The sequence below is a fragment of the Myripristis murdjan genome, chromosome 3, assembly GCF_902150065.1.
Source record: "Myripristis murdjan chromosome 3, fMyrMur1.1, whole genome shotgun sequence".
Classification (NCBI taxonomy): domain Eukaryota; kingdom Metazoa; phylum Chordata; class Actinopteri; order Holocentriformes; family Holocentridae; genus Myripristis; species Myripristis murdjan.
The window spans coordinates 26,015,953-26,038,541 of NC_043982.1; the positions used below are offsets into that span (position 1 = coordinate 26,015,953).

The 22,589-nt window shown below is 42.2% G+C and overlaps 1 protein-coding gene and 4 non-coding genes across 7 annotated transcripts; all 5 read left to right on the forward strand.

The window, feature by feature from the left end:
• On the forward strand, positions 1 to 17,624 carry LOC115355820 (BTB/POZ domain-containing protein 9-like). Of its 3 annotated transcripts, none has more exons than XM_030046729.1 (15): positions 1 to 245; positions 1,645 to 1,863; positions 2,787 to 2,893; positions 3,052 to 3,137; positions 3,598 to 3,768; positions 4,605 to 4,709; positions 5,242 to 5,419; positions 6,157 to 6,317; positions 6,596 to 6,660; positions 9,765 to 9,884; positions 11,231 to 11,340; positions 12,571 to 12,760; positions 13,085 to 13,192; positions 14,939 to 15,017; positions 15,487 to 17,624. In XM_030046729.1, exons 2-15 carry the CDS (start codon positions 1,679 to 1,681, stop codon positions 15,685 to 15,687), a joined length of 1,866 nt encoding a protein of 621 aa, XP_029902589.1. In that variant the 5' UTR covers positions 1 to 245; positions 1,645 to 1,678; the 3' UTR covers positions 15,688 to 17,624. The 3 variants fall into 3 exon arrangements, with proteins under 3 accessions (XP_029902589.1, XP_029902581.1, XP_029902597.1); XM_030046721.1 differs by having other exon boundaries at positions 1 to 186; XM_030046737.1 differs by having other exon boundaries at positions 1 to 186; positions 5,251 to 5,419.
• A 3,419-nt stretch (positions 17,625 to 21,043) lies between these two features.
• Positions 21,044 to 21,117, forward strand: trnan-guu (transfer RNA asparagine (anticodon GUU)). Its single transcript has one exon. It is a non-coding gene; the product is annotated as a tRNA-Asn (tRNA).
• A 339-nt stretch (positions 21,118 to 21,456) lies between these two features.
• On the forward strand, positions 21,457 to 21,530 carry trnat-agu (transfer RNA threonine (anticodon AGU)). The gene has a single exon. It is a non-coding gene; the product is annotated as a tRNA-Thr (tRNA).
• Positions 21,531 to 21,930: 400 nt separating this feature from the next.
• trnan-guu (transfer RNA asparagine (anticodon GUU)) lies at positions 21,931 to 22,004 on the forward strand. Its single transcript has one exon. It is a non-coding gene; the product is annotated as a tRNA-Asn (tRNA).
• Positions 22,005 to 22,515: 511 nt separating this feature from the next.
• On the forward strand, positions 22,516 to 22,589 carry trnan-guu (transfer RNA asparagine (anticodon GUU)). The gene has a single exon. It is a non-coding gene; the product is annotated as a tRNA-Asn (tRNA).

Genomic DNA, 22,589 nt, shown 5'->3' on the forward strand with positions numbered 1-22,589 from the left:
ACGGAACTCCATAACTCATCAACATCCGGTGTACCAACTGCACAGCGACCTTTAGCTTTTGAATGTTTAAAATACTACAGTTCACATGTTTTTGGCGTGCTTTGCCAATCGGTCTGCCGCCGTTTAGTCGTTTGTTCGACCGAGAAAGTGAGCGGCGATTACTGGACAAATCAGCTTTTCGGTCAGGTAAGTGGCGGACTGTGATTTCAGGATTGAAAACGGCCCAAAGCAGACCGGAAGATAAGGTATAAACTATCTTCAAAGTACAAGAGTCAAAATTGTCTCCTGGCTAAATATGTAACGGAGTGTGCTAAGGAATACCAGTAGTGTACAAGATCTGATTTTATTACTAGAGCTACTATTGCTTCATCCTGAAATATGAGCTGTTTTGTAAAGGTGCTGTGTATTTCCTTAAACGTTATGCACTCGATACTGCAAAGGGTTTATTATGAAAGCTATAATCGGAAGTCGTACTTTTAATTCTGGTTTCTTTGACAAATTTCTAACAAGATAAGTGTTTGTTTCTTAGCTAGCTGGCTTTTTTTTATGACTTGCGCCTAGTAGTAACAACTAACGGTATTAAACAAGCAGCTGGAGTTGAACTAGTTTTGTCAAATACTGAAAAAAACCTTGATGTTGTCAGATGAACTCCAGTTTTAATGAGTTAGCTGAGCCAGATAATTAACTGAGTGAGTCGTGAGTAGTTGAGTCTGTGTAAAGTGGTTCAAGGAATGCTAGCTAATACACTTAACAGGTGAATCATCAGCGTTTAATTAAGAGCTTATCTTGAACATCATGCGTTTTCTTGGTTCTAATTTTGTTTTTTTAAAAGCACAGGGTTTACTTTGCAACTGAGATGGTGGCTCTTGTCTTTCTTCCGGTGATCCTCATCGTATAGATTCTCATTTAGGCTTTGCTTTAGTAGCTCATCTCCAGCTTGTGACCCTGCCTGCAGCACGAAATAAACCTTTTGACATGGAAAAGCAGTGCAAACACACTAATGACTTTAATGGAGACTCCATTTCATTCAAGTTTAGCAGAGCCTTCCCAATGAACCCGAATGCACAATACCAGAAGCCTGGTGCCATTAGAGCTAAATGGAGTTTACCCTAGGTCTATAGTAGTAATTAGGTGTGTTTTATCGTCAACGGGCCCTGGACCTCCTAAATGTATGCAGTTTTTTCACCACCAAACATTGTTTATAAAAGCAGGTTTACAAAATGAAAATAGGCCAATTGGAATAATAAATTTTTTGGTACCTTAGCTAAATTGGCTCAACTTTTTGACATTAAGGTTTGCAAAATTCATTCAATCAGACCAAGGCAGTAGCGAACACATACAGTCCTCTGTGGCCGGCTGGATCCTTAGTCACTGTTACAGTGGAGCCCTTACACACAACTGTCAGCTTGGTGAACAGCAGGACAGTTTTTCTGACTGCTTACTTGTCAGTTCACCTTTGGAGCTGTTGCATGCATCAGCCATTTACCAAATAGACAGAAAAAGTGACAGAAGGCATAGGCTTGAGTATTTCCAGTGATAATTTACAATGGAAAATTGATATTGTCAATAAATTTGAATAGTCATTTCAACTCCAAAATGAATGACAGTGAGTTTATTCGGGCTAAATTCTGTACATTCTTTCAGATGTGATAATTGACACAGCCATCCCTTTGGATCCATGAGCAACAGTCACCCTTTGCGGTCGCTGACCTCTGTGTCAGAGATCGACCACCTCCATCTACTGTCGGAGCAGCTGGGGACCCTGGTGTCAGCAGAGGAGTACAGTGATGTCACCTTCCTGGTAGAGGGGAAGCGTTTCCCTGCCCACCGGGTCATCCTGGCATCTCGGTGCCAGTACTTCAGGTAGCCACAGTTTTCCATCTGCCCATAAACCTGGCCATGCTCCTCTTTCTCTCCTTTTGTACAGGAGAGGTTTAATGCTGCCCTGCTCACACGCAAGCACACATATCTAGAATATATATGTATGTAGGAGGAGGGGAGGATAAAATGATGTTTGGGTTTCTCTCAGTTGCTCCAGGCCACTTTTCATCAGTGTGTATTTTTGATCCACTATTAAGCACGTCATCAAATAAAATTTTATCATTCAAAACTCATTCGACTGACTTCGTTGTTTTCTACCAGAACAAGACATGGTGTTAAAGGGAAGAGATTAAAGTTGATGTAAAGTGGAGTAAAGTTGATGCCACTTGTAATACTTCACACTTCACTAAAATTAAAGTTTTTTGGTGAATGGGATCTTAGTCCTGCAGCTAGGAACAATAGATTTATATATGGGTGTGGAAAGTGAATGCAAAACAGTCTTGATACCCATTTGTTGCGGTGGTCAGTGTTCAGCGGCCAACAGTGTATTGCTGCATTTTTTTTTGTTTGTTTGTAATTAGCTGTTGATTAAATAGGCAGCACAGTGGCTCAGTGGAGAGCACTTTGAGCTCACTGCAAGAAGACTCCGGGTTTAAATCTCAGCCCTGATTGTTTCTGTGTGGAATTGGCATGCTCTATGTAATAAATAAATAAACTGACTTGAATATATTTGTATAAATTGATATTTACATATACTGTATTTGCTCATACTTATACATAAAACACATATATTGGTAGTCCATATTTATGGAGGGAAGCACTCTGTTATTTGTATCTTCAACTAACAACTGCTTGCTGCTAACAACAATTTGCCTCTCCTACAGTGTAATGTTTTGAAATCCACGGTGGCTAGCGGACAAAAATATCTTCGTGTGCTGATTGCTATCAACTGATTTCCCTTTCAGAGCCATGCTGTACAATGGGATGAAGGAGTCCCAGCCTCAGGCAGAGATCTCCCTAGAGGACACACAGGCCGAGGCTTTCTCCATGTTGCTGCAGTACCTGTACACAGGTATGTTTCACCTCAACATCTGTCAATGCAGAAGGAAAATTGACAGACTTTTTTTTTTTTTTTTTTTTTTTTAAAATATCATTTTCCAGACACTGAAGTAGACCAGATCTCAAAGGGAGCACAGTGTGTTTTCATTCTCTACTGCTTCCTGTCCACAGGCCGGGCCAGCCTCAGCACAGCCAGAGAGGACGTGGTGCTGGACTTCCTGGGTCTTGCACACCGCTACGGCCTCCAGCCTCTAGAGGTTATAATGATAATGACATTAATTATAGTAATAGAATTAATAGGATTTGTAATAATAGCAAAGATAATTCTGTAAGTAGAAATAATCAGCACTGTGTTTGTACAGTGATGTTATTCCAATAAAAAGTGACTTGTCTCATACTCCTACTTGTCTTGAAAGGAACAAGACAAGCAGGTTAACAGTTGGTCAGTTCTCAATAAAGACAGGCAGTTGTTACTCCATTAGAAAAGCTTTGGCACTAACACAGGCAGGCTTAAGGAGTTCATTCCCTCTTGGGTGAATCATACTTAAAACATGTGCATTCCTTTCTAATGTGTTGTGAGTTGTAAGAGTCCCCCAAAAACACGAACATGTGCTCAGATAAGATGGTTGTTACTTCTGCTGTGGGCTTCAGTATAAAAATCATAAATAGTATGTATGAAAATAGTAAGCATGAAAATTTATGGCACTTCTGTTCCAGGCTTCGACCTGTGAGTTCCTGCGAATGGCGCTAAGTGTCCAGAATGTGTGCGTTGTGTATGACATGGCCAGTCTGTACTGTTTGAGCAACCTGGCCCAGGCCTGCTGTACCTTCATGGATCGGCAAGCTCCAGAAGTGCTGGCTGCTGACGGCTTCCTCGCTCTCTCCAAGGTAACTGGAAGGAGAAGGGAGACACACTAAGTAGGGCAGCGGTAGTCCAGAGATTTGTGACTGGAAGGTGGCGATTCACATCCTAAACTAGACAAATCTTGGTCGGGGACAGGAATGAAAAGTGTTCTCCCCTTCTTGAAGAATTGCTGCCAAGCAAGTCACTTTAACCCATGAGTTCTCCAGTGGAGTAGCCACTAATAGAAGACTATGGCAGTAATCTAATATAATCCAGAACTAACTGTTCTGCCATAAAGTTTACTTTTATGATGGCTATAATGTTCAGGTTTTCTTTTTATCACAGTAATAGAGGTGTTCATTCAATTATATGTTCGGCATAGAGCCAAAAGCTCATAGTTAGTGGTGCTGTTGTACTGGACTGCATGTTATTGAGAGCTGTTTCTACTATTCTGCCCCCCTCATGCATAAAAATAGGGAGGACAAAAAAAAAGACTTCTGCAAACCACAACCTCAGTAATAAACAGAATTAAATTGGCTGGAAAATAATGTGGAGCTCAGTCAGTTTTCCCCTGAGAAATTAATATACAATTTACTGCTGCATGATATTTACAGACCCTCACCTCTTCTCCTCCTCCACTCCTCTTCCTTCTCTCCTGTTCCTGTTCCTCTTCTGCCCTCCTTTCTTCCTCTTATTTCTTGTCTCTGCTGTCCACCTCCTCCTTTGCTTCCTCTTCCGCTACCCTCTGCTCCTAATAGAACTGATGATGGCGATGGGTGATGATCTCCCTTATGCTGCTTGTCTAAAATGAATTCTTGCTGCAAAACCAGTTGTCCATTTGGAAAAATAAACCTGAGCTTTTGAACTTCCCTTCATGCAGACTGCTCTGCTTACTATGGTTAAGAGGGATTCCTTTGCAGCCAGTGAAAGGGAGATTTTCCTGGCTCTCTCCCGCTGGTGCCAGCACAATGCCAACAACGACCAGGTAGTCCCATTGTTACCACCTCTCATGGTTTTATTTTAATTTCTAATTCTCTCTAGGCCCACACAATTATGGTATAAACCAAAATCCGTATTATTTTGCAAGATATTGGGATTGCAACTCTATTTTAGTAAATCTAAGTGATCTTGGGACAAAAATTATTTTATTGGACTTTTGCAGCTTATTATCTTGGCTACTTTTAACCACAGTTAAATAATATGCTGTAATAATAATTATGGAAACTATATTGATTATTTATAATCAATTATGTAGCTGTAAACTGCACATTATTTTTGTTTGGTATGCTGAAATTGCAGAGTTTCTTCATAAAAAAGATAGCAACTGTTTGAAAATAATGGCACTGATTCTAAGAAAATGATGACTGAATAAAAGTAAATTATATTATGGGTTACAGGAGTGACCTTTCTGTTTTTAGGAATTAAATCATTTGTATCCCTAAAATATTGATATAGTAAAATGGAATGAAAAACCTTGGCTGTCACCATCTCAATTTTTTTTTTTTATCTTACTTCAGCTGAACCAGGCCACCATACAGGAAGTGATGGCAGCAGTCCGTCTGCCGCTGATGAGCCTTGCAGAGATGCTGAATGTGGTTCGTCCATCCGGCCTGCTGAGCCCCGACCACCTTCTGGACGCCATCCAGACCCGATCCGAGAGCCGTGACATGGATCTCAACCACCGCGGCATCCTCAGTTAGTATAATGACTCAGTGCTCTGCAACGTGTAATAATAATATTGTTACATTCTTCACTACTGAGTAATTCAACAAATGACTCCTAGTCCACAAAAGGCACTTATAAAAACTTAAAAAGGTACTTATGTTTTCACCCCCTCTAAATAGCCGGGTGAGTTTGAGCTATCCACAAACTATTTCCACTGAATCGTTTTTCTCATAATTAGTGGTTGTTCCCTCACACTAAACAAGATGAGAAATGATGAGAAATGATAGGAAAGTTCCATTTCTTTGGATTGTAGTGTTCCTGCTGTTTTCTTCTTCTTTCAAGCAAAAGGTTTCCTTTATCATTAACACAGAAGCACACAGGCAATCCAATCAGCAACCCTGATTTTTGAAAGGAAGAGGATCTAAGCACCACTTTTGGATGTGTAGCCGAAAAATAATATAACCAGTAATATAGTACTGCTTTTGAAATGGGTCCCAGGTAATGACCAAATTCCTTTATTGATAAGAGTTCAATACTGATTTCACACACATACAGAAACAAACCCAGCGCTGTAACACCATGTAGTTCACTGTTTTATTCATTTATTTATTTATTTATTCATTCATTCATTTGGTGGTTCTGCAGTCCTGTCTAAATATATTTCTGTCTCTCTACATTATTAAAAGAGATTCCTTTACTTTTAATGCTGTCAAATAATAAAGCCATTCTGACTCTGTCGTCACCCTGTCTTATCTCTTCTCCTTCAGTCCCTGAGGAGAACATTGCCACCATGAAGCATGGTGCTCAGGTAGTGAAGGGAGAGTTAAAGTCAGCTCTTCTGGATGGGGACACACAGAACTACGACCTGGACCACGGCTTCTCCAGACACCCCATAGAGGAGGAGGGCCACGGCCACTCAGGCATCCAGGTCAGACTTTCCTGGCCTCTTTTCATACCCAAATATTTAAAAAATTTTTCCCAGCAAAAAATTCCTCTATTGCTGCTAGTTCATCCAACATCTCACTGCAGATCTCTCAGATAAACACTCAGATTATATGTTCTTGTTTACATTTGTACTTAACATATTGTAGTATTGACAATTTAAGGGTATCATAAAATTCTTTGTCATATGGTAAGCACATGAACTTTTAGTCCCCATGGTGAATAGAGTGAATGAGAAGTGAAGTATTATCAACCATTCTCCAGGTCAAGCTGGGTCAACCATCCATCATCAACCACGTCAGACTTCTGCTGTGGGACAAAGACAGCCGGTGAGTAGGTCAACCCAGTAATGCCTTATTTTAGTATAACCACACCAATGCCCACTAGCCAGCAGCTACGTACTGTCTGATTTTGTCTGTGCCTGGTAGGTGAGGCTACAGAAGGGTTAACCAACTATCAGTTGGAGTGCTATTGTATATCTAGTTGTCTGGTAAAGTCATGAAGGTTGCTGGTGGATTTTGCTACCCAGCAGTCAGTGTAGTTGATGGATTTATTTGTAGTTGATTTATTTTCCAGCGTATTATACACTCACTGACTCAAACAGGACTCATAAATAGTGCACACACATAGCTAACACACCTAAAGACATTGTACTCTAAAACTTTTAGTTACTCTTGAATAATTTTCTGTTTTTGTTTTTTTACCCTATTTTGCTGATGAGTAGGCAGGAATTGCCACATAATAAAATACCTGCAGAAAGTTCACAAGAAAGTGTTTGAAAGGATACTTTACGATGAACAGCCACTCAGGCTTGAAATCACTGCAGTGCGGAGAGCCCTGAGGAAGGTCAATGCACGGAAAGCTGCAGGCCCTGACAACATTCCAGGACGGCTGATCAAGGAATGTGCAGACCAGCTGGCCCATGTGCTCACAGACATTTTCAACATGTCACTGAACCAGGCTGTTGTCCCCCCGTGTTTCAAGTCGGCCACAATAATTCCAGTGCCCAAGAAACCAGCCATCACATGCCTTAACGACTTTCGCCCCGTTGCACTTACATCCACCATCATGAAGTGCTTCGAGAGGGTGGTTAAGGACAACATCATCTCCATACTCCCCCCATCATTCGACCCGTTCCAGTTTGCATATCAGCCAAACCGCTCCACGGAGGATGCCATCTCCACTGCTCTCCACCTGAGCCTGGAGCACCTGGAAGGAAAGAACACCCACGTACGGATGCTGTTCCTAGACTTCAGCTCAGCATTCAATACGATCATCCCCCAGGACCTGATATGCAAACTGGAGCCCCTGGGCCTCAAAACCTCCCTGTGTAACTGGCTGCTGGACTTCCTCACCGACAGAACCCAGTCTGTCCGTGTGGGGAACAACACCTCCAGTGTCATCTCCCTGAACACCGGCTCCCCCCAGGGATGTGTTCTGAGCCCCCTGTTGTTCACCCTGATGACCCACGACTGTCGCCCCAGGTACAGCAGCAACCACATCCTGAAGTACGCGGACGACACAACAGTTGTGGGCCTCATTCAGGACGACAACGAACTGGCTTATAGGGAGGAAGTGCAACACCTTGTGGACTGGTGTAAGGTGAACAACCTGGTCCTGAATGTCGATAAAACTAAGGAGATTATCGTGGACTTCAGGAGATCCAGACCCAGCCACACACCCCTCCTCATCAACGACACAGCCGTGGAAGTCGTGAGCACTACCAAGTACCTGGGGGTGCACATCACCGACAACCTCGGCTGGTCACTCCACACCTCCTCCCTGGCGAAGAAGGCACAGCAGCGCCTGCACTTCCTACGGCGGATGAGAAGAGCCTCCCTCCCCCCTCCCATCCTAACCACCTTCTACAGAGGGACCATCGAGAGCCTGCTGACCAGCTGCATCTCCGTCTGGTCTGGGAGCTGTAGGGCCTCAGACTGGAAGTCTCTGCAGAGAGTGGTGAGGACGGCGGAGAAGATCATCGGGACCTCGCTCCCCCCCATCCAGGATGTAGCAGACAGCCGCTGCCTATCCAGAGCCCACCGGATCATTTCTGACCCCACCCACCCCCAGCATGGACTGTTCTCCCGACTGGCGTCTGGCAGAAGGTTCCGCAGCATCCGCTGCAGAACAGCCAGACTCAGAAACAGTTACTTCCCCCTGGCCATCAGACTGCTCAATGCCAAATAACTTGTCATATGGACAATACATTTCTGTGCAATATATCTTTACGGAGGTATGGTTTCTTCAGGCCCAGGGTGTGTAGCCCAGTCCGGGAAACACCCCTGGGATGAGGAGAATTAATTACCTCCTATTTGTGCAATAACCCCCCCCCCCCCACCCCCACCCCCCTCCGCCGCCCGCCCGCCCAGCAGCTACGTATGGACAATACATTTCTGTGCAATATCCCTTTATGGAGGTATGGTTTCTTCAGGCCCAGGGTGTGTAGCCCAGTCCGGGAAACACCCCTGGGATGAGGAGAATTAATTACCTCCTATTTGTGCAATAACACCCCCCCACCCCCACCCCCCCTCCGCCGCCCGCCCGCCCAGCAGCTACGTATGGACAATACATTTCTGTGCAATATCCCTTTATGGAGGTATGGTTTCTTCAGGCCCAGGGTGTGTAGCCCAGTCCGGGAAACACCCCTGGGATGAGGAGAATTAATTACCTCCTATTTGTGCAATAACCCCCTCCCCGCCCGCCCAGCAGCTACGTATGGACAATACATTTCTGTGCAATCTTCCACTGTTAACACTGTTTAGTCAGTTGTTTTCTTTTTCTGTTGTTTACATTCTGTTCTTATTGCACTCGTTATTATTTACACTGGTTATTCAGTTGTTTACGCTGCTCAGTCCGTTGTTTACATTCTGTTTTTATCTAGTTATTCTCAATTGCACTCATTATTATTTATACTGGTTATTCAGTTGTTTACACTGTTTAGTCTGTTGTTGTACATTCTGTTTTATCTAGCTATTCTAAATTGCACTCATTACTATTTAGCTCCTGTTTTTTAGCACTAGTTATATAGACCATATCATACCAGTTATATAGACTATATTTATGTATAATATTTATATTTATATATACCTAAACGGTCCCACAATTCCATCTCTGCTGTAATCCGGAAGCCAAGCAACGACATTTCGTTGCCAAAATCTCACTGCTGTGTTTTTTTGTGCAATGACAATAAAAGAAGTCTAAGTCTAAGTCTAAGTCTAATCAGTTTCCTGGCACTAACCGAACTGTTCCTGATGTGATAAACCCCACCCACTTGGTACCGCAGGTGAAAAAAAAGAAAAGTTATTTGTGAAAATTGAATAGCATGAGTCAGATGTGGTTTCTCACCACCTCCTGTAGAACTACTGTAGTTTCTCATGGTAACTGTAATAATGTGAGCATGTTTTTTTTTTCTCTTGCTGCCCTTCTACAGGTCATATTCTTACTATGTAGAGGTATCTATGGATGGACTGGACTGGGTTCACGTCATCGACCACTCTAAGTTTCTCTGTCGCTCCTGGCAGAACCTCTTCTTCCAGCCTCGGGTCTGCAGGTAAAACTATAGGAGAGAATTTAGAAACCTGTGCAGTCTTTCTGTCTTCCCTCCCTCAGCAAATACTATTTGAAAAGGGCCAATATACATTAAGGAGTTGTTAGCACCAGGAAAACGCATTTGTCAGGAAGATGGTGGGAAATCCACTAATTCCAACAGACAGTGCCTTTGTTTCCATGTGTAGTTTAACTTGATTATTGACTATTTCCCAAGAAAAATTTTATTTGAGTTTTGCCATTTACATGCATGTAAAAATATAAAAGAATAATCCTCCAGGAAATCCTATAGAAATACCAGGAGATAAAAATATCAGTGAGCGTGATAAGATCACTATAATCTCCAGGTATGCACAAATTGTGAAATTGTGGTCTGAGCCTGATGATTAAAATAACAGGTTGGTCTTAAAGTCTTTTAGGCCTTCATTATATTGTCTTTGAATGAGCACAGATTCAATCATACAGATTTATGAAACAATCTTTAATGTAGCCTTCTTTCAGATCACAAGGATCACAAGGAAGGTCACAGTGATTATATCCCACTATAAGTCCCATGATGAATATGGGACTGGTGCGCCACTGTGTGGTGATACAGTGGCAGTTTTTAGAAAGAAAGTAGTTCCACCATTTTGGAAGAAAGGGGGCTGGGCAATGATAATGATTTGGTGACAAATTTATGTTGATGTGCATCCTTTAAAACGTTTTTTTTTTTTGTTGTTTTTCCCCAGTTTTTGGTCGCTGTTCAAAATCAGTTTTTTTGCTAGTCTCTATGAACTCCATTCATTTTAGAGCAGCACATTCCGGATGAAGCTCTCATTCTTGTGACAGGGCAGGAGATGACAGTCCAAACCTGGAGGATGTATTACACTCAAATGGAGCAGCAAATACGACTATATGGCTAAGAATCCAAACTAATTAATGCAGTACCGAGAACTAATAATCCCACTAGTGATCACTGTGATAGTCCTGGCCCACTCCTGAAAAATAAGATGATGTTATTGGCAGTTACGCTTTTTAGGTCAACATCAAAATGTACTCATAATTCTGTGCAAGTTTTTTGCAGACAGCTAATCCAAAAGTAAGATGTTTATGTGACACATTATATTAATCTGTTTGATATGGGAGTGAGCCTGGCATTTGGACCAGGTTTCTCCTAATTAGATTATAGGCTTAGTCTGGTTATTCTAATCTCTGCATGTAAGTGGAGCTCATGTTTTATACACAATATTAGAGGCAGAAAGAGCCAAAATGAAGGAGAAGCAAACTACAATTAAATTAGCTATAAATAGACCTGTTTTAACTCAGCACACAGATCAATTGACCTCATTCTGTTTTGTGAATGGCCTTCAGGTACGTGAGAGTAGTGGGAACGCACAATACAGTCAACAAGGTGTTCCACCTGGTCGCCCTGGAGTGCATGTACACACAGCGGCCCTATGTCCTGGAGAAAGGATTTCTGGGTAAGGAGTTTTTGTATTCTGAACACAAATTACAACAAAAGATGCAAAGTCCAATATGTTAATTGTCTGTGTTGTCAAGATAAATGAAAATCACACAAGATCTTAAATTGCACTTATTTAAGAAAACATGTGGATTAACTACATTTGATACAAAATCCAGAATCTAGAGTACTTAGTTTTGAGAAATAGTGTTTTACTAACATAACATCTTTCATTCAAAGCACGTGGGTCTATTAGTGCTAGTGTCGTGATCTACATATAAAATACCCTAGCAGTGTTGCCCACATTCACACTGTGAGCGACATGATCATATACACTAGCAATCTGTTCATTTTTTATCCTTTCTGATGTGAGTCCTTGTTATGAATAGCAGTCTACATGTTCTTCACTGGCACACATACAGTACCTTGCAGCTAGGCTAATTTTTGCTTCTGGCTAAAAGCCATAATATTCCCAAATAAAAGCTGTTATGTTTTTTCTTCAACACTAGGCCTAAGCCCATGCTATAATTATAGTGGTATGCTATGACTGCCCTCTGGTAATTGAATCACCTACCGGTGATCTCAAGTTGCCACGACTGGAATTATACTCAGGCACTACTCTGAATCTGTCTGTTTCTGAACAGTTTTGTCATGCAAATCAGGAATATGCCTGACGGGAAGTCGCAGGTGGCACTGGCTTTGTCAGCCCTTGGTCATTTGCTTGTAGATGAAGGTTATTTTACCGCAGCTGGCTCTCCCAGTAAGCAGCTGGTTAGCGTGATAACAACCCATTTTCTGTCTCTCCTCTTGTGCCCTGATTCACTTATTCTGATCAGCCAGTCTGAAAGCTTTCTGTTACAGAAAACTTACCATTTCAACATGCTGAATCTGTCACTTGACTGCTGATGAGGGTCCATAATGACAAGTGCACAGTGCAGGAAACACCACACAGCCAACAGGTGATTGTTGGTCACAGTGAAGGCCAAGAGCACTGCCAGCTTGTTGTGACAGGGTGAGGTTTTCAGGTCATACCAAAGAATCAGAAAATATAAGGTTTTCCTGTTTGAAAGTTTGCACCTATAAATAACTATATAGATGCAATGAGAGCCTCTCACACTGCCCCACCATCTGCAGTGGTGCAGAAAACAGTGACCCATCAGCCACATTCCTCATAGTGTGAATGCCTCGCCTCACTTGTTGTTATACACAGGGAATCGAACAAGTTTAAATTCCATGCTTGTCCCAACAGTGCCCAGCAGTAATGTGGCCACCATCCCGTGTGGGGCTAGTGTGACTGAGGGCGTGAGTCGTAGCCGTAACGCCTTGCTGAACGGAGACACATCCAACTACGACTGGGATTCAGGATACACCTGCCACCAGCTGGGCTCTGGGGCCATTGTCATACAGCTGGCCCAGCCATACATGCTAGCCTCACTCAGGTAGGACATTGACAACTTGTAACCTCTCCAGTAATAACGGCAAGTAACTGTGTGTGTATCAGAGCTTTTCGAACATTTTTTACAAAAACTTTTCAAAGTTTCAAGGTTTATAGAGCAAAAATGACATTATATAAAATGAAATTTCCTCAAATTATATTAGGCATACCATCAGCTAAAAAGCAGTAGACACAACCAGTGCATCAAATGGGAGGTGAGGGATTGAGTAAAAATGACCATTAAGCATGCTGTCACAATTTTATGAAAGATTATGACAGGTAGATGACTGAAAATGAAAAATAGTTCGGTGTGTGTGTGTGTACACAGGTTGTTGCTGTGGGACTGTGATGACCGCAGCTACAGCTACTACGTAGAGGTTTCCACCAACCAGCAACAGTGGACCAGGATTGTAGACAGAACCAAGGTGGCGTGTAGGTAAGAGTCACAATCAAATAAAAAACTTTTTATTCCACCAGCCACAGAAGACATATGAGAACACTTTAAACTTTTTCTATTTTCAATTCCAATCAAAAATTTAAAAAATGAAAAAGTGACTGGTGATTTTGTTATTTATTTTTTAATCTAACACCAAAATACAAAATATGCCTGGTTTTTCATAGTTCAATTTTAGGCTCGGATCAAAAATACGAAATGGAAAAACGGGAATCAGGACTGAATTTGATTTTATTATTTAATTGGTCCGGTTTACGTGACCCAGAAGTTTGGTAATGAGCGGTAGCTCACAGCAGATCACAGCAGCCAGGTGCATTCAGTCCCGCCACCCTGATCACCGCCACCATGGATAGTTATTACGTGTTGTTTCGAGGACCAAAGCGTGTGACTCTAAAAGAAGAGGACATGACAACCGAAAAAATCAGCTGAGCTTCTTAACAATGATGGGTAGTAGCTCCGGAGACCTTCTTAACCGATCTGGGAAACCCGGCCCTTTTCTGTGAAATTGCACAGTGGCGGCTCTGCCTATGTTGCCGCCCTAGGCGAAATTACTGGCTTGCGCCCTTCCATGTTACTACTCCTACCGCGGCGCCAGTCGGCCGCGGCATCAGGCGGGCCGGCCGCAGCACCGGTCGGCATCAGGCGGGCCGGCCGCGGCACCGGTCGGCATCAGGCGGGCCGGCCGCGGCACCGGACGGTACCGCGCCCACCCGGTCAGGTCTGCTGGATCTGACAGGTGAGCGTCCGGTGCCGCTCAGCTCAGCTGATTTTTTCGGTTGTCATGTCCTCTTCTTTCAGAGTCACAGGCTTTGGTCCTCGAAACAACACGTAATAACTATCCATGGTGGCGGTGATCAGGGTGGCGGGACTGAATGCACCTGGCTGCTGTGATCTGCTGTGAGCTACCGCTCATTACCAAACTTCTGGGTCACGTAAACCGGACCAATTAAATAATAAAATCAAATTCACTCCTGATTCCCGTTTTTCCATTTCGTATTCTTGATCCGAGCCTAAAATTGAACTATGAAAAACCAGGCATATTTTGGATTTTGGTGTTAGATTAAAAAACAAATAACAAAATAACCAGTCACTTTTTCATTTTTTAAATTTTTGATTGGAATTGAAAATAGAAAGAACAAATGATACACGGATTTATCCCACACATAATGATGAAATTCAGATTTCACTGATCTCAAACCAACCTATCAATAAACGTTGCCTCACCATGCACTCTATGCATTGCATATTCATGGTCTCCACTTACCTGTGAACTTTGTTTTCGTTGGCTGTTGGGAGTGTTTGATCACACACCACAGGAATTGTTCAGGACATAGCAGCAGTAGACTGGCTGTTAGCCAACATGGCAATTCAGATCAGTTTCAGATGTCAGTCCTAGCCAAGCTGCTGATCATCAAAATGGGCAAATCTGCTGTGAAACATCCTCTAGTGTCCCCAGAATGTCCCTGTTTTCGACCAGCTTCGGTGTTTACAGTTGAATAGGACTCCAAATGATGAATGATTATGTGTAGAGTAGACTAACCAGACAGCAACAAATGTTTTCTGGTTTTCTTGGTTGTGATTTTTGACTTTTGTCACACAGTTGAATCTTTAAATGTGATGTATGTCAATATTTTGTGCAGCATATAGACCAAAAAAAGTCAAATGTCCCGTACATGTGTGTGTGCATGCATGTGTGTGTACACACATGTGCATGTGTGTATGTCCTAGGTCCTGGCAGACTTTGCTGTTTGACCCGCAGCCTGCTTCCTTCATCCGGATTGTGGGAACTCATAACACAGCCAACGAGGTGAGAACTAAAGGGGAAATTCCACCAGAATGAGCCTTAATGTTAATACTCTTCAAAAGCAGACCTATTCCTAAATTTCTCCATGATTTTTTTCTTTACAGAGTGGTGAGTTCTTAAGATCAACGAAATGTGCTCTGCTACTGTTATTATTATCATTAGGCATTGCATTGTTTGAGACAGTTTGACAGAGTTATGTAAAAGCAGAGGACTAACAACCGGCAGTCAGATGTAATGAATGGAAACAAGCACTACCTGCTACATCGCAGCTCAGTTAAATGGCCATTCATAAAATGATTACTAAAATGAAAATGTAGACATTTGTTTTTAAAGAATTTGAGATGCTTGACTAATCATTGGTGTGGAAACATGATGGTCTTTTCACGCATACAGATCACTGGCATCAGTAAGGGGTGGAGAGGGGACTTTTGTCCCTTTGGTTTTCATTTATACATGTCTTATCTTTCGGCAGGTCTTTCATTGCGTCCATTTTGAGTGTCCTGCGCAGCTGGATGTGGAGGTGACAGAGGGAAGTCCAGGGTCTGACCAACCCAGCACAGATTCCACCTCTCAAAATGCCCACCAACATGTTTTACCAAGACAGCTTTCTGCAAGGCCAGCCTCCTCCCCTTCTTCCTCCTCCTCTTCTCCATCACACTCCCAGCATCTCTAAAACTTGAAGGTCTTCTATTTTTTGGTAGAAGATCTCCACTCTGCAGGGACTCCCTACCTCATAGGATTTGAGGAGCAGTCCGCCTCTTTCATCAGGCATCCTGGACATACCAGCAGCCAGAAATTTACCTTCCAGCTCCTATCAATAACTGCACACTGCTACTTTGAAGACAGAGAGCAAAACAAGTTACCTTGATCACATTCACTTCATTTGGAATTTAGTGAGATGTCTGTTTTTGAGTGTTTTCACATTTCATGCAACAATGTGTTACTTACTGTGGACCCCCATTATGAAGCTCCTTTGGTGGTTGGTGCACAAAAAAAAGGTTCCACTAAGATGCAGTAGCACTTTAAAGGGAATTTTAGGTAGCCTTGTTCATCTCTTTGACTGATTAGATACAAAGAAATGATGAGCAATTTACGAGGCATACCATTTTTTGACATAGTGTCTGCTGTGAAATAGGACAGGATGCAGACTTAACTTTTGACATTTTCCTGAGAAATTGCTGTTGCAGTGACTAGTATTCAGGGAAGGGAATGACAACCAGACACTTTTGCAGGATAACATCCAGCTTTTTTTCCACAAATTGTTTTTGTCACTGAAAATTGTCATAGTGTTAAATGTTTTTTAAACTACAAACTACCTTGACAAGTGGTCTTTTATAGGTCATTGGAAAGGCACCAGCACTGACAAGGTTTGAGTCTCTATTGGCATCGACACCATTCGTGTTACAAAAGATTTCCCTTAGGGCACTTTAGGGCGCTTTGGATAAAACCGCCTACCAAATGGTACAAATTGCAAATGTAAAATGGCTTTGTGTCCTACAAGCATTGCTACCATGCTAACCACTTCTGCTTTCAGTACTTCATCGATCAAAACACTGAAACAAAGGACAATTTGGATGGACTGAAAGGAATATTACATACTCAGAGAGGCTTCCTAAGGCCATTGACTGTCACTATGAGACATTATTCAAGGCTAAGAAGGAAATGACCATCCACAAATTGCTGAATTCCCCAGATGGCATCACTGTCCACTCTCTGCGCTCCTCCTGTCTTGAGGAACCTTATGACTGTAAAAATGTGCTGCTAACAATATGTGTATTTGTAATAAACCAAACTCAGGTGTCAATATTTATTTATAAAGCCCTTATCAAAGACAAATTGGCAACACAAATTGGAAGTAGTATTGTAAAATGTTGACCACAAAAATTCCCAAACTATTATCAACTGTAGATGAGACCCTGTCTTCAGTTCAGGTAGGAGATACTGTCTGTTTGGTTAGGGTCTTGGCGGTCTGGGCATTTAGTATCCAATATGCTGCAATACTTACAAATAGGCCACATCTCACATAGTAAGATTCATTATCTCACACAGATAATAAAGCTAAGTTTAGGCTTTTGGTTCTACAATTGTGGTTAAAATTTAAATGGGATACATCACCATGGTAACTGCACCTCTAAGCTGCATGAGAGAGCAGGTTATGTTCTCGCTGTCAGATGCAAATGCCCACCTCCTTGCCAGTCAACACTCTGGGAATATAGCATCACCACATGTAAATAATTTCATGAATTTGTGTACAATGATAGTATATAGGAGGGAACTTTCCTTAACCCCCTCATGGCTTATTAAATCAGATAGATAATAATCATTTGTATGGTTTCCACATAATAGAGTGCTCCAATCAAATAGCAGTAAATGTCACTTAAGTACATTTGTGAATGAGGCATGAAATGTGCTGGTAAGATTAAGTGCGCTTAATCTTTTTCATAAGATTCCTCAGAACGATTTGTACAATAGAGTGCACCCATGTTATCCTGACTGCAACCCTGGGAAACATGAGGCTGACTATGAGTGAAAAGTGTTTTCATAGGCTCAATGTGATGGCACCATAGTTCAACTGTACAAATAAAATTCTAATTGTGCTTTAATGATGTACCAGTGATGAACCCATGGACTTCTGCACAATAGCTGCTCTTTTCCTCCAGCAAACGTCTTTAGCGTACATTAAACTTGATATTTTGTAATTGTTGGCTGTGTCACATGCCACCACAGTTTTCCACATTATATTTAATTATTGTTTATTTGGTTACTAGGAACAGCAAAGTCAAGGAAATCAGTTACAAACAATAACAAAGAAATTATAATCAACGATCATATCTATTATGAATTGTGCTGATATTTTATTAACTAAGGGGGTAGGGTTAGATAATATGTGGGGTCAGATGATGATTTTCAATCAAAGCAAACAGGTTGATGATTTAAAAAAAAATCCCCTTAAAAGTTTTCTCTGGTGAAAACAACTGACTGTTGATGGCAACTCAAAAAGTGAGTAAGTGATGGTGCCATGGTTTGGTGAAATTTCTGTCTAATTTATGGAGGCCATTATATTTGAAAGTCATGTTGAATCTATTTTATATGATTTCTGCCATCTCTGCCATCATGTTTGACCAAGACAGCTTTCTGCAAGGCCAGCCTCCTCCTCTTCTTCCTCCTCTTCTCCATCACACTCCCAGCATCTCTAAAACTTGAAGGTCTTCTATTTTATGGTAGAAAATCTCCACTCTGCAGGGACTCCCTACCTCATAGAATTTGAGGAGCAGTCTGCCTCTTTCATCAGGCATCCTGGACTCAGCAGCAGCCAGAAATTGACCCTCCAGCTCCTGGTATCAATAACTGCTCACTGCTACTTTGAAGACAGGGAGCAAAATAAATAAGGAGGGTCCCATTAACCTCATCTGGAATTTAGTGAGATACCTGATTTTGAGTGTTTCCACATTTCATGCAAGAAAGTGTTGTTTACTGTAGATTGTAATGGAAATTTACTGCTGATGCCTACAAATATAATGGCTCATGTTTACTTGTTAATCTGCCTTAAGGTTATTTTGATCAAATCCAGACAGTGTCTATGTGATACACCTAAGTGAGAGGACATTTGGTCACTTTTTGTTTATTTCTGGTCTAAACCCATTATTTATATGAGCGTGTAATTTTACACCTTACTTTATTAATGCCTGTAATAACCAGCCAAAGGTTTGATATCATTTAAATATTTTATTGTGAAATACAATGTTAATGTAGAGGGAGAAAAACAGAGAAAGAGGAAAGCGGAACCAAGGTACAGGTGTAGGCGCACCGCGGCGCCTAAGGTGAGAGGCACCTCCCTCTTCCCTCTCAGACCAACCCTGCGTTCCAATACCCATACTACCATACTATTTAGTAGGGAAAAAAAGAATTAGTATGTCCCAATACATACTAAACTACATACTTTGTAAGGGCAGCTGCAGTACATACTAAAAGTAAAAAGTATAAGTATGCGATTTGGAACGCAGGGCTTGATGCAGAGACGGAGATGGCGGTTCGCTCTTTCACTCACTTACTACATTTTACTGTTTTCCAGGTTGGTACACGGTAAAACTTACAAAATCCGCTTTCTCCTGAAGTGTACTGTGCTATACTGTAACTGACGAGTTTGTTGTGTAACTTTTGATGTGCGTAGTCGCGCTAAAAAAAAAAAAAAAAAAAAAAAAAAGCCGCATTTATAACCGCGAGGTACCGTTTTTTGTAAACACTAGCATTAGCCATTGTATAGCATGTGAATACCGAGTGACTGTGCACGAGTGGTTCTGTGTATTGGCGGGTGTCCGCGCTCCTTGGTGTGTTTTTATTTAGGTTTTCTGAGATATCCTGACATAGTAAAAATGCTAGCTAATGTTTAAAGAGAGGTTTATGTTTAATAATTTTAAGGGAGTTATCCTGAATGTATCGAGAGACAGTTATGTGTCTGGTCTGTATTTAAACATGTTATAAGTTAAATAGTCTTCCCTATGTGTATGGTGCTTCATGTATTGACTCTAAAGTCATTTAAATATTGGTTTATAGCCAACAAGGATTTATGATTTACGTTATTACAATATGGTTGATTTCTTGAGTTAAAAACTAAAATGTAGCCATGTGAAATAAAACATGATTTATCTGTTTGCTTATATTGCACTTGAAAAGAAAGAAAGTGATATGTATTTTTAATAAAGGCAGTATTGTTGTGCATGTGCGTCTGGAAACTGTCACCCACTTATGTGTGGAGAGAAACTGTATGATTGGGGTTGAATTTAGAGTGACACATGCTTGCACTAGGGGATGTTTATTGTTTTACCATGATTTTTGGAAATTTGTAATAAAAAGACCAAGATGCAGAGACGGAGATGGCGGTGCGCTCTTTCACTCACTGACTACATTTTACTGTTTTCCAGGTGGAGCACCGAGCAGGAGGGTGAGAGCAGTGAACCTGAATAAAAATCATTTGTTACTCCAGTTACACAAGTTGAAACTCGTAACATCTACATTCCTGTTTAAGGTTCCTGTTCTCTATGTCTAATATCTACACTTATCCGGTTGTGCTCGTTAGACCTTTTGAACTCTATATTAAGGAACTAAAACTTTCGCTAGCGTAAGACCCTAGCTGAACTCTTTGCTTTTAAGGATCCTGAACTTTTGCACCAAAAGTGCTTGAACTTTTAACTTGTCTGTATTACCTAATTTGGAAATGGCACATGTCGCTCATGACCAGACAGGATGTCAACGTTTTTTGACTCATTGTCTGATTTTTCTGCATAAATATCTCTGATTATAAACACTCTGCGGAACATCCCTGCAGACTGCCTTGCACTCTGTTTGGTTCTTCCCTTCAGCGCTGAATAATAAAATTCCCAAAAGACAACTCATTGATTCCAGATCCTTTATTTGACTAACTAAAGAGAAAAATCCATGACAAGATCCCCATTATGAAGCTCATATACTAGTCTGTGCACAAAAAATGTTCCACTAGCATGCAGTAGCACTTTAAAGGAAATTTCAAGAGGCCTTGTCCATCCCCTTGATTGATTACATACAAAAAAATGATGAGCAATTTCTTCAGCAATGTTATATGTGATAAGATAATGATGAATTTCACCCAAGCTTGACAATTAAAAAAAACAAAAAAAACATTACCCCTCAAAGACAATCCCCAGTGAAAATGCTTGGCTGTTAACTGAGAGGACCATGGCGTCTCAAAAACTGGGTAAGTGATAGTGCCATGGGATAGTGAAATTTCTGGTCTATGTAAAGGTCAAACTGAATCTAAACTGAAGCACTAATCTAAGTGCACAGTGTATGTATCTCATTCCTATAGCTCTGCAAAAAACACACAACCCGAATTAAATCCATATTCTGTCAACACGCTCGAGAGTGGCAAACACAACTGTGTCAAAGGGCATGCTTTTGAAAAGGGAGTTTTCTCCCTCTGGCATCAGCGCTGGTTACATGATTTGACATTCTAGGAGCATTGTTTAGATGTCCGTTGAAACCAGTACGAGCAGGTCTCTGTGGCGCAATCGGTCAGCGCGCTCGGCTGTTAACCGAGAGGATGGTGGTTCGAGCCCACCCAGGGACGTGAGTGGATACAATTCCTTCGGGTTGCACTTTGGCGCGTGAGATCTCTGCCCTATGAAGGCTCACTGATGCGGCAGACCGTGGCCTTTCATGCTTTTCCAGTGATCGCAACTGCGTGTTTGCTCGTTCCCCTGTTTCTCGCCAATGACTGCTCCAGCCCTTAACTGGCTCAGTCGCCATGAAGTAGCAGTTGTTGTCTCCTCTGTGCTTCTTCATAGCACAACAATTTGCTTTCTGTATAGTTTGCAGACACCCTCCTCTTGAAAGGTCATCTTTTATGTAGTTAACGATTTCATTCCAAAAGCCGTTGAGACTCTGTCTCCGGGCACAAGTAAACAAGGGCGCCGTGGCTTAGTTGGTTAAAGTGCCTGTCTAGTAAACAGGAGATCCTGGGTTCAAATCCCAGCGGTGCCTGCTCAGTGTGTATGTGTCGCTCTTATTGCTCTGCCACAGGCACACAAAGCGCATCCAAGCTGTGTTCTGTCAACTGACTCCTTGGTAGGTTGCGGGCTCCCTAACGCAACTAATCAGTGGCTTATGTACACCTTATATTCAGATGAGTGAAATTAATGACCAAGGAAAACGGAAACCAAGGGCGAGGCTTGAGATCCAGTGCAGAAGTGCAGTGTAACACGCATTGGACGTCTACATGCGCTGGGGCCGGAGTTGATACCTTGTGGCTTTAACTCACACAAGAGTGGCAAACACCAACTGTGTCAAATGGGTATGCCTTTTGAAAAGGCGGCAGCGCTGGTTACATGATTTGACATTCTAGGAGCATCGTTTAGATGTCTGTTGAAACCAGTACGAGCAGGTCTCTGTGGCGCAATCGGTCAGCGCGCTCGGCTGTTAACCGAGAGGATGGTGGTTCGAGCCCACCCAGGGACGTGAGTGGATACGTTTCCTTCGGGTGGCACTTTGGCACGTGAGATCTCTGCCCTACGAAGGCTCACTGATGCGGCAGACCGTGGCCTTTCATGCTTTTCCAGTGATCGCAACTGCGTGTTTGCTCTTTTCCCTGTTTCTCGCCTGCCACAGGCACACAAAGCGCATCCAAGCTGTGTTCTGTCAACTGACTCCTTGGTAGGTTGCGGGCTCCCTAATGCAACTAATCAGTGGCTTATGTACACCTGATATTCAGATGAGTGAAATTAATGACCAAGGAAAACGGAAACCAAGGGTGAGGCTTGAGATCCAGTGCAGAAGTGCAGTGTAACACGCATTGGACGTCTACATGCGCTGGGGCCGGAGTTGATACCTTGTGGCTTTAACTCACACAAGAGTGGCAAACACCAACTGTGTCAAATGGGTATGCCTTTTGAAAAGGCGGCAGCGCTGGTTACATGATTTGACATTCTGGGAGCATCGTTTAGATGTCTGTTGAAACCAGTCCGAGCAGGTCTCTGTGGCGCAATCGGTCAGTGCGCTCGGCTGTTAACCGAGTGGATGGTGGTTCGAGCCCACCCAGGGACG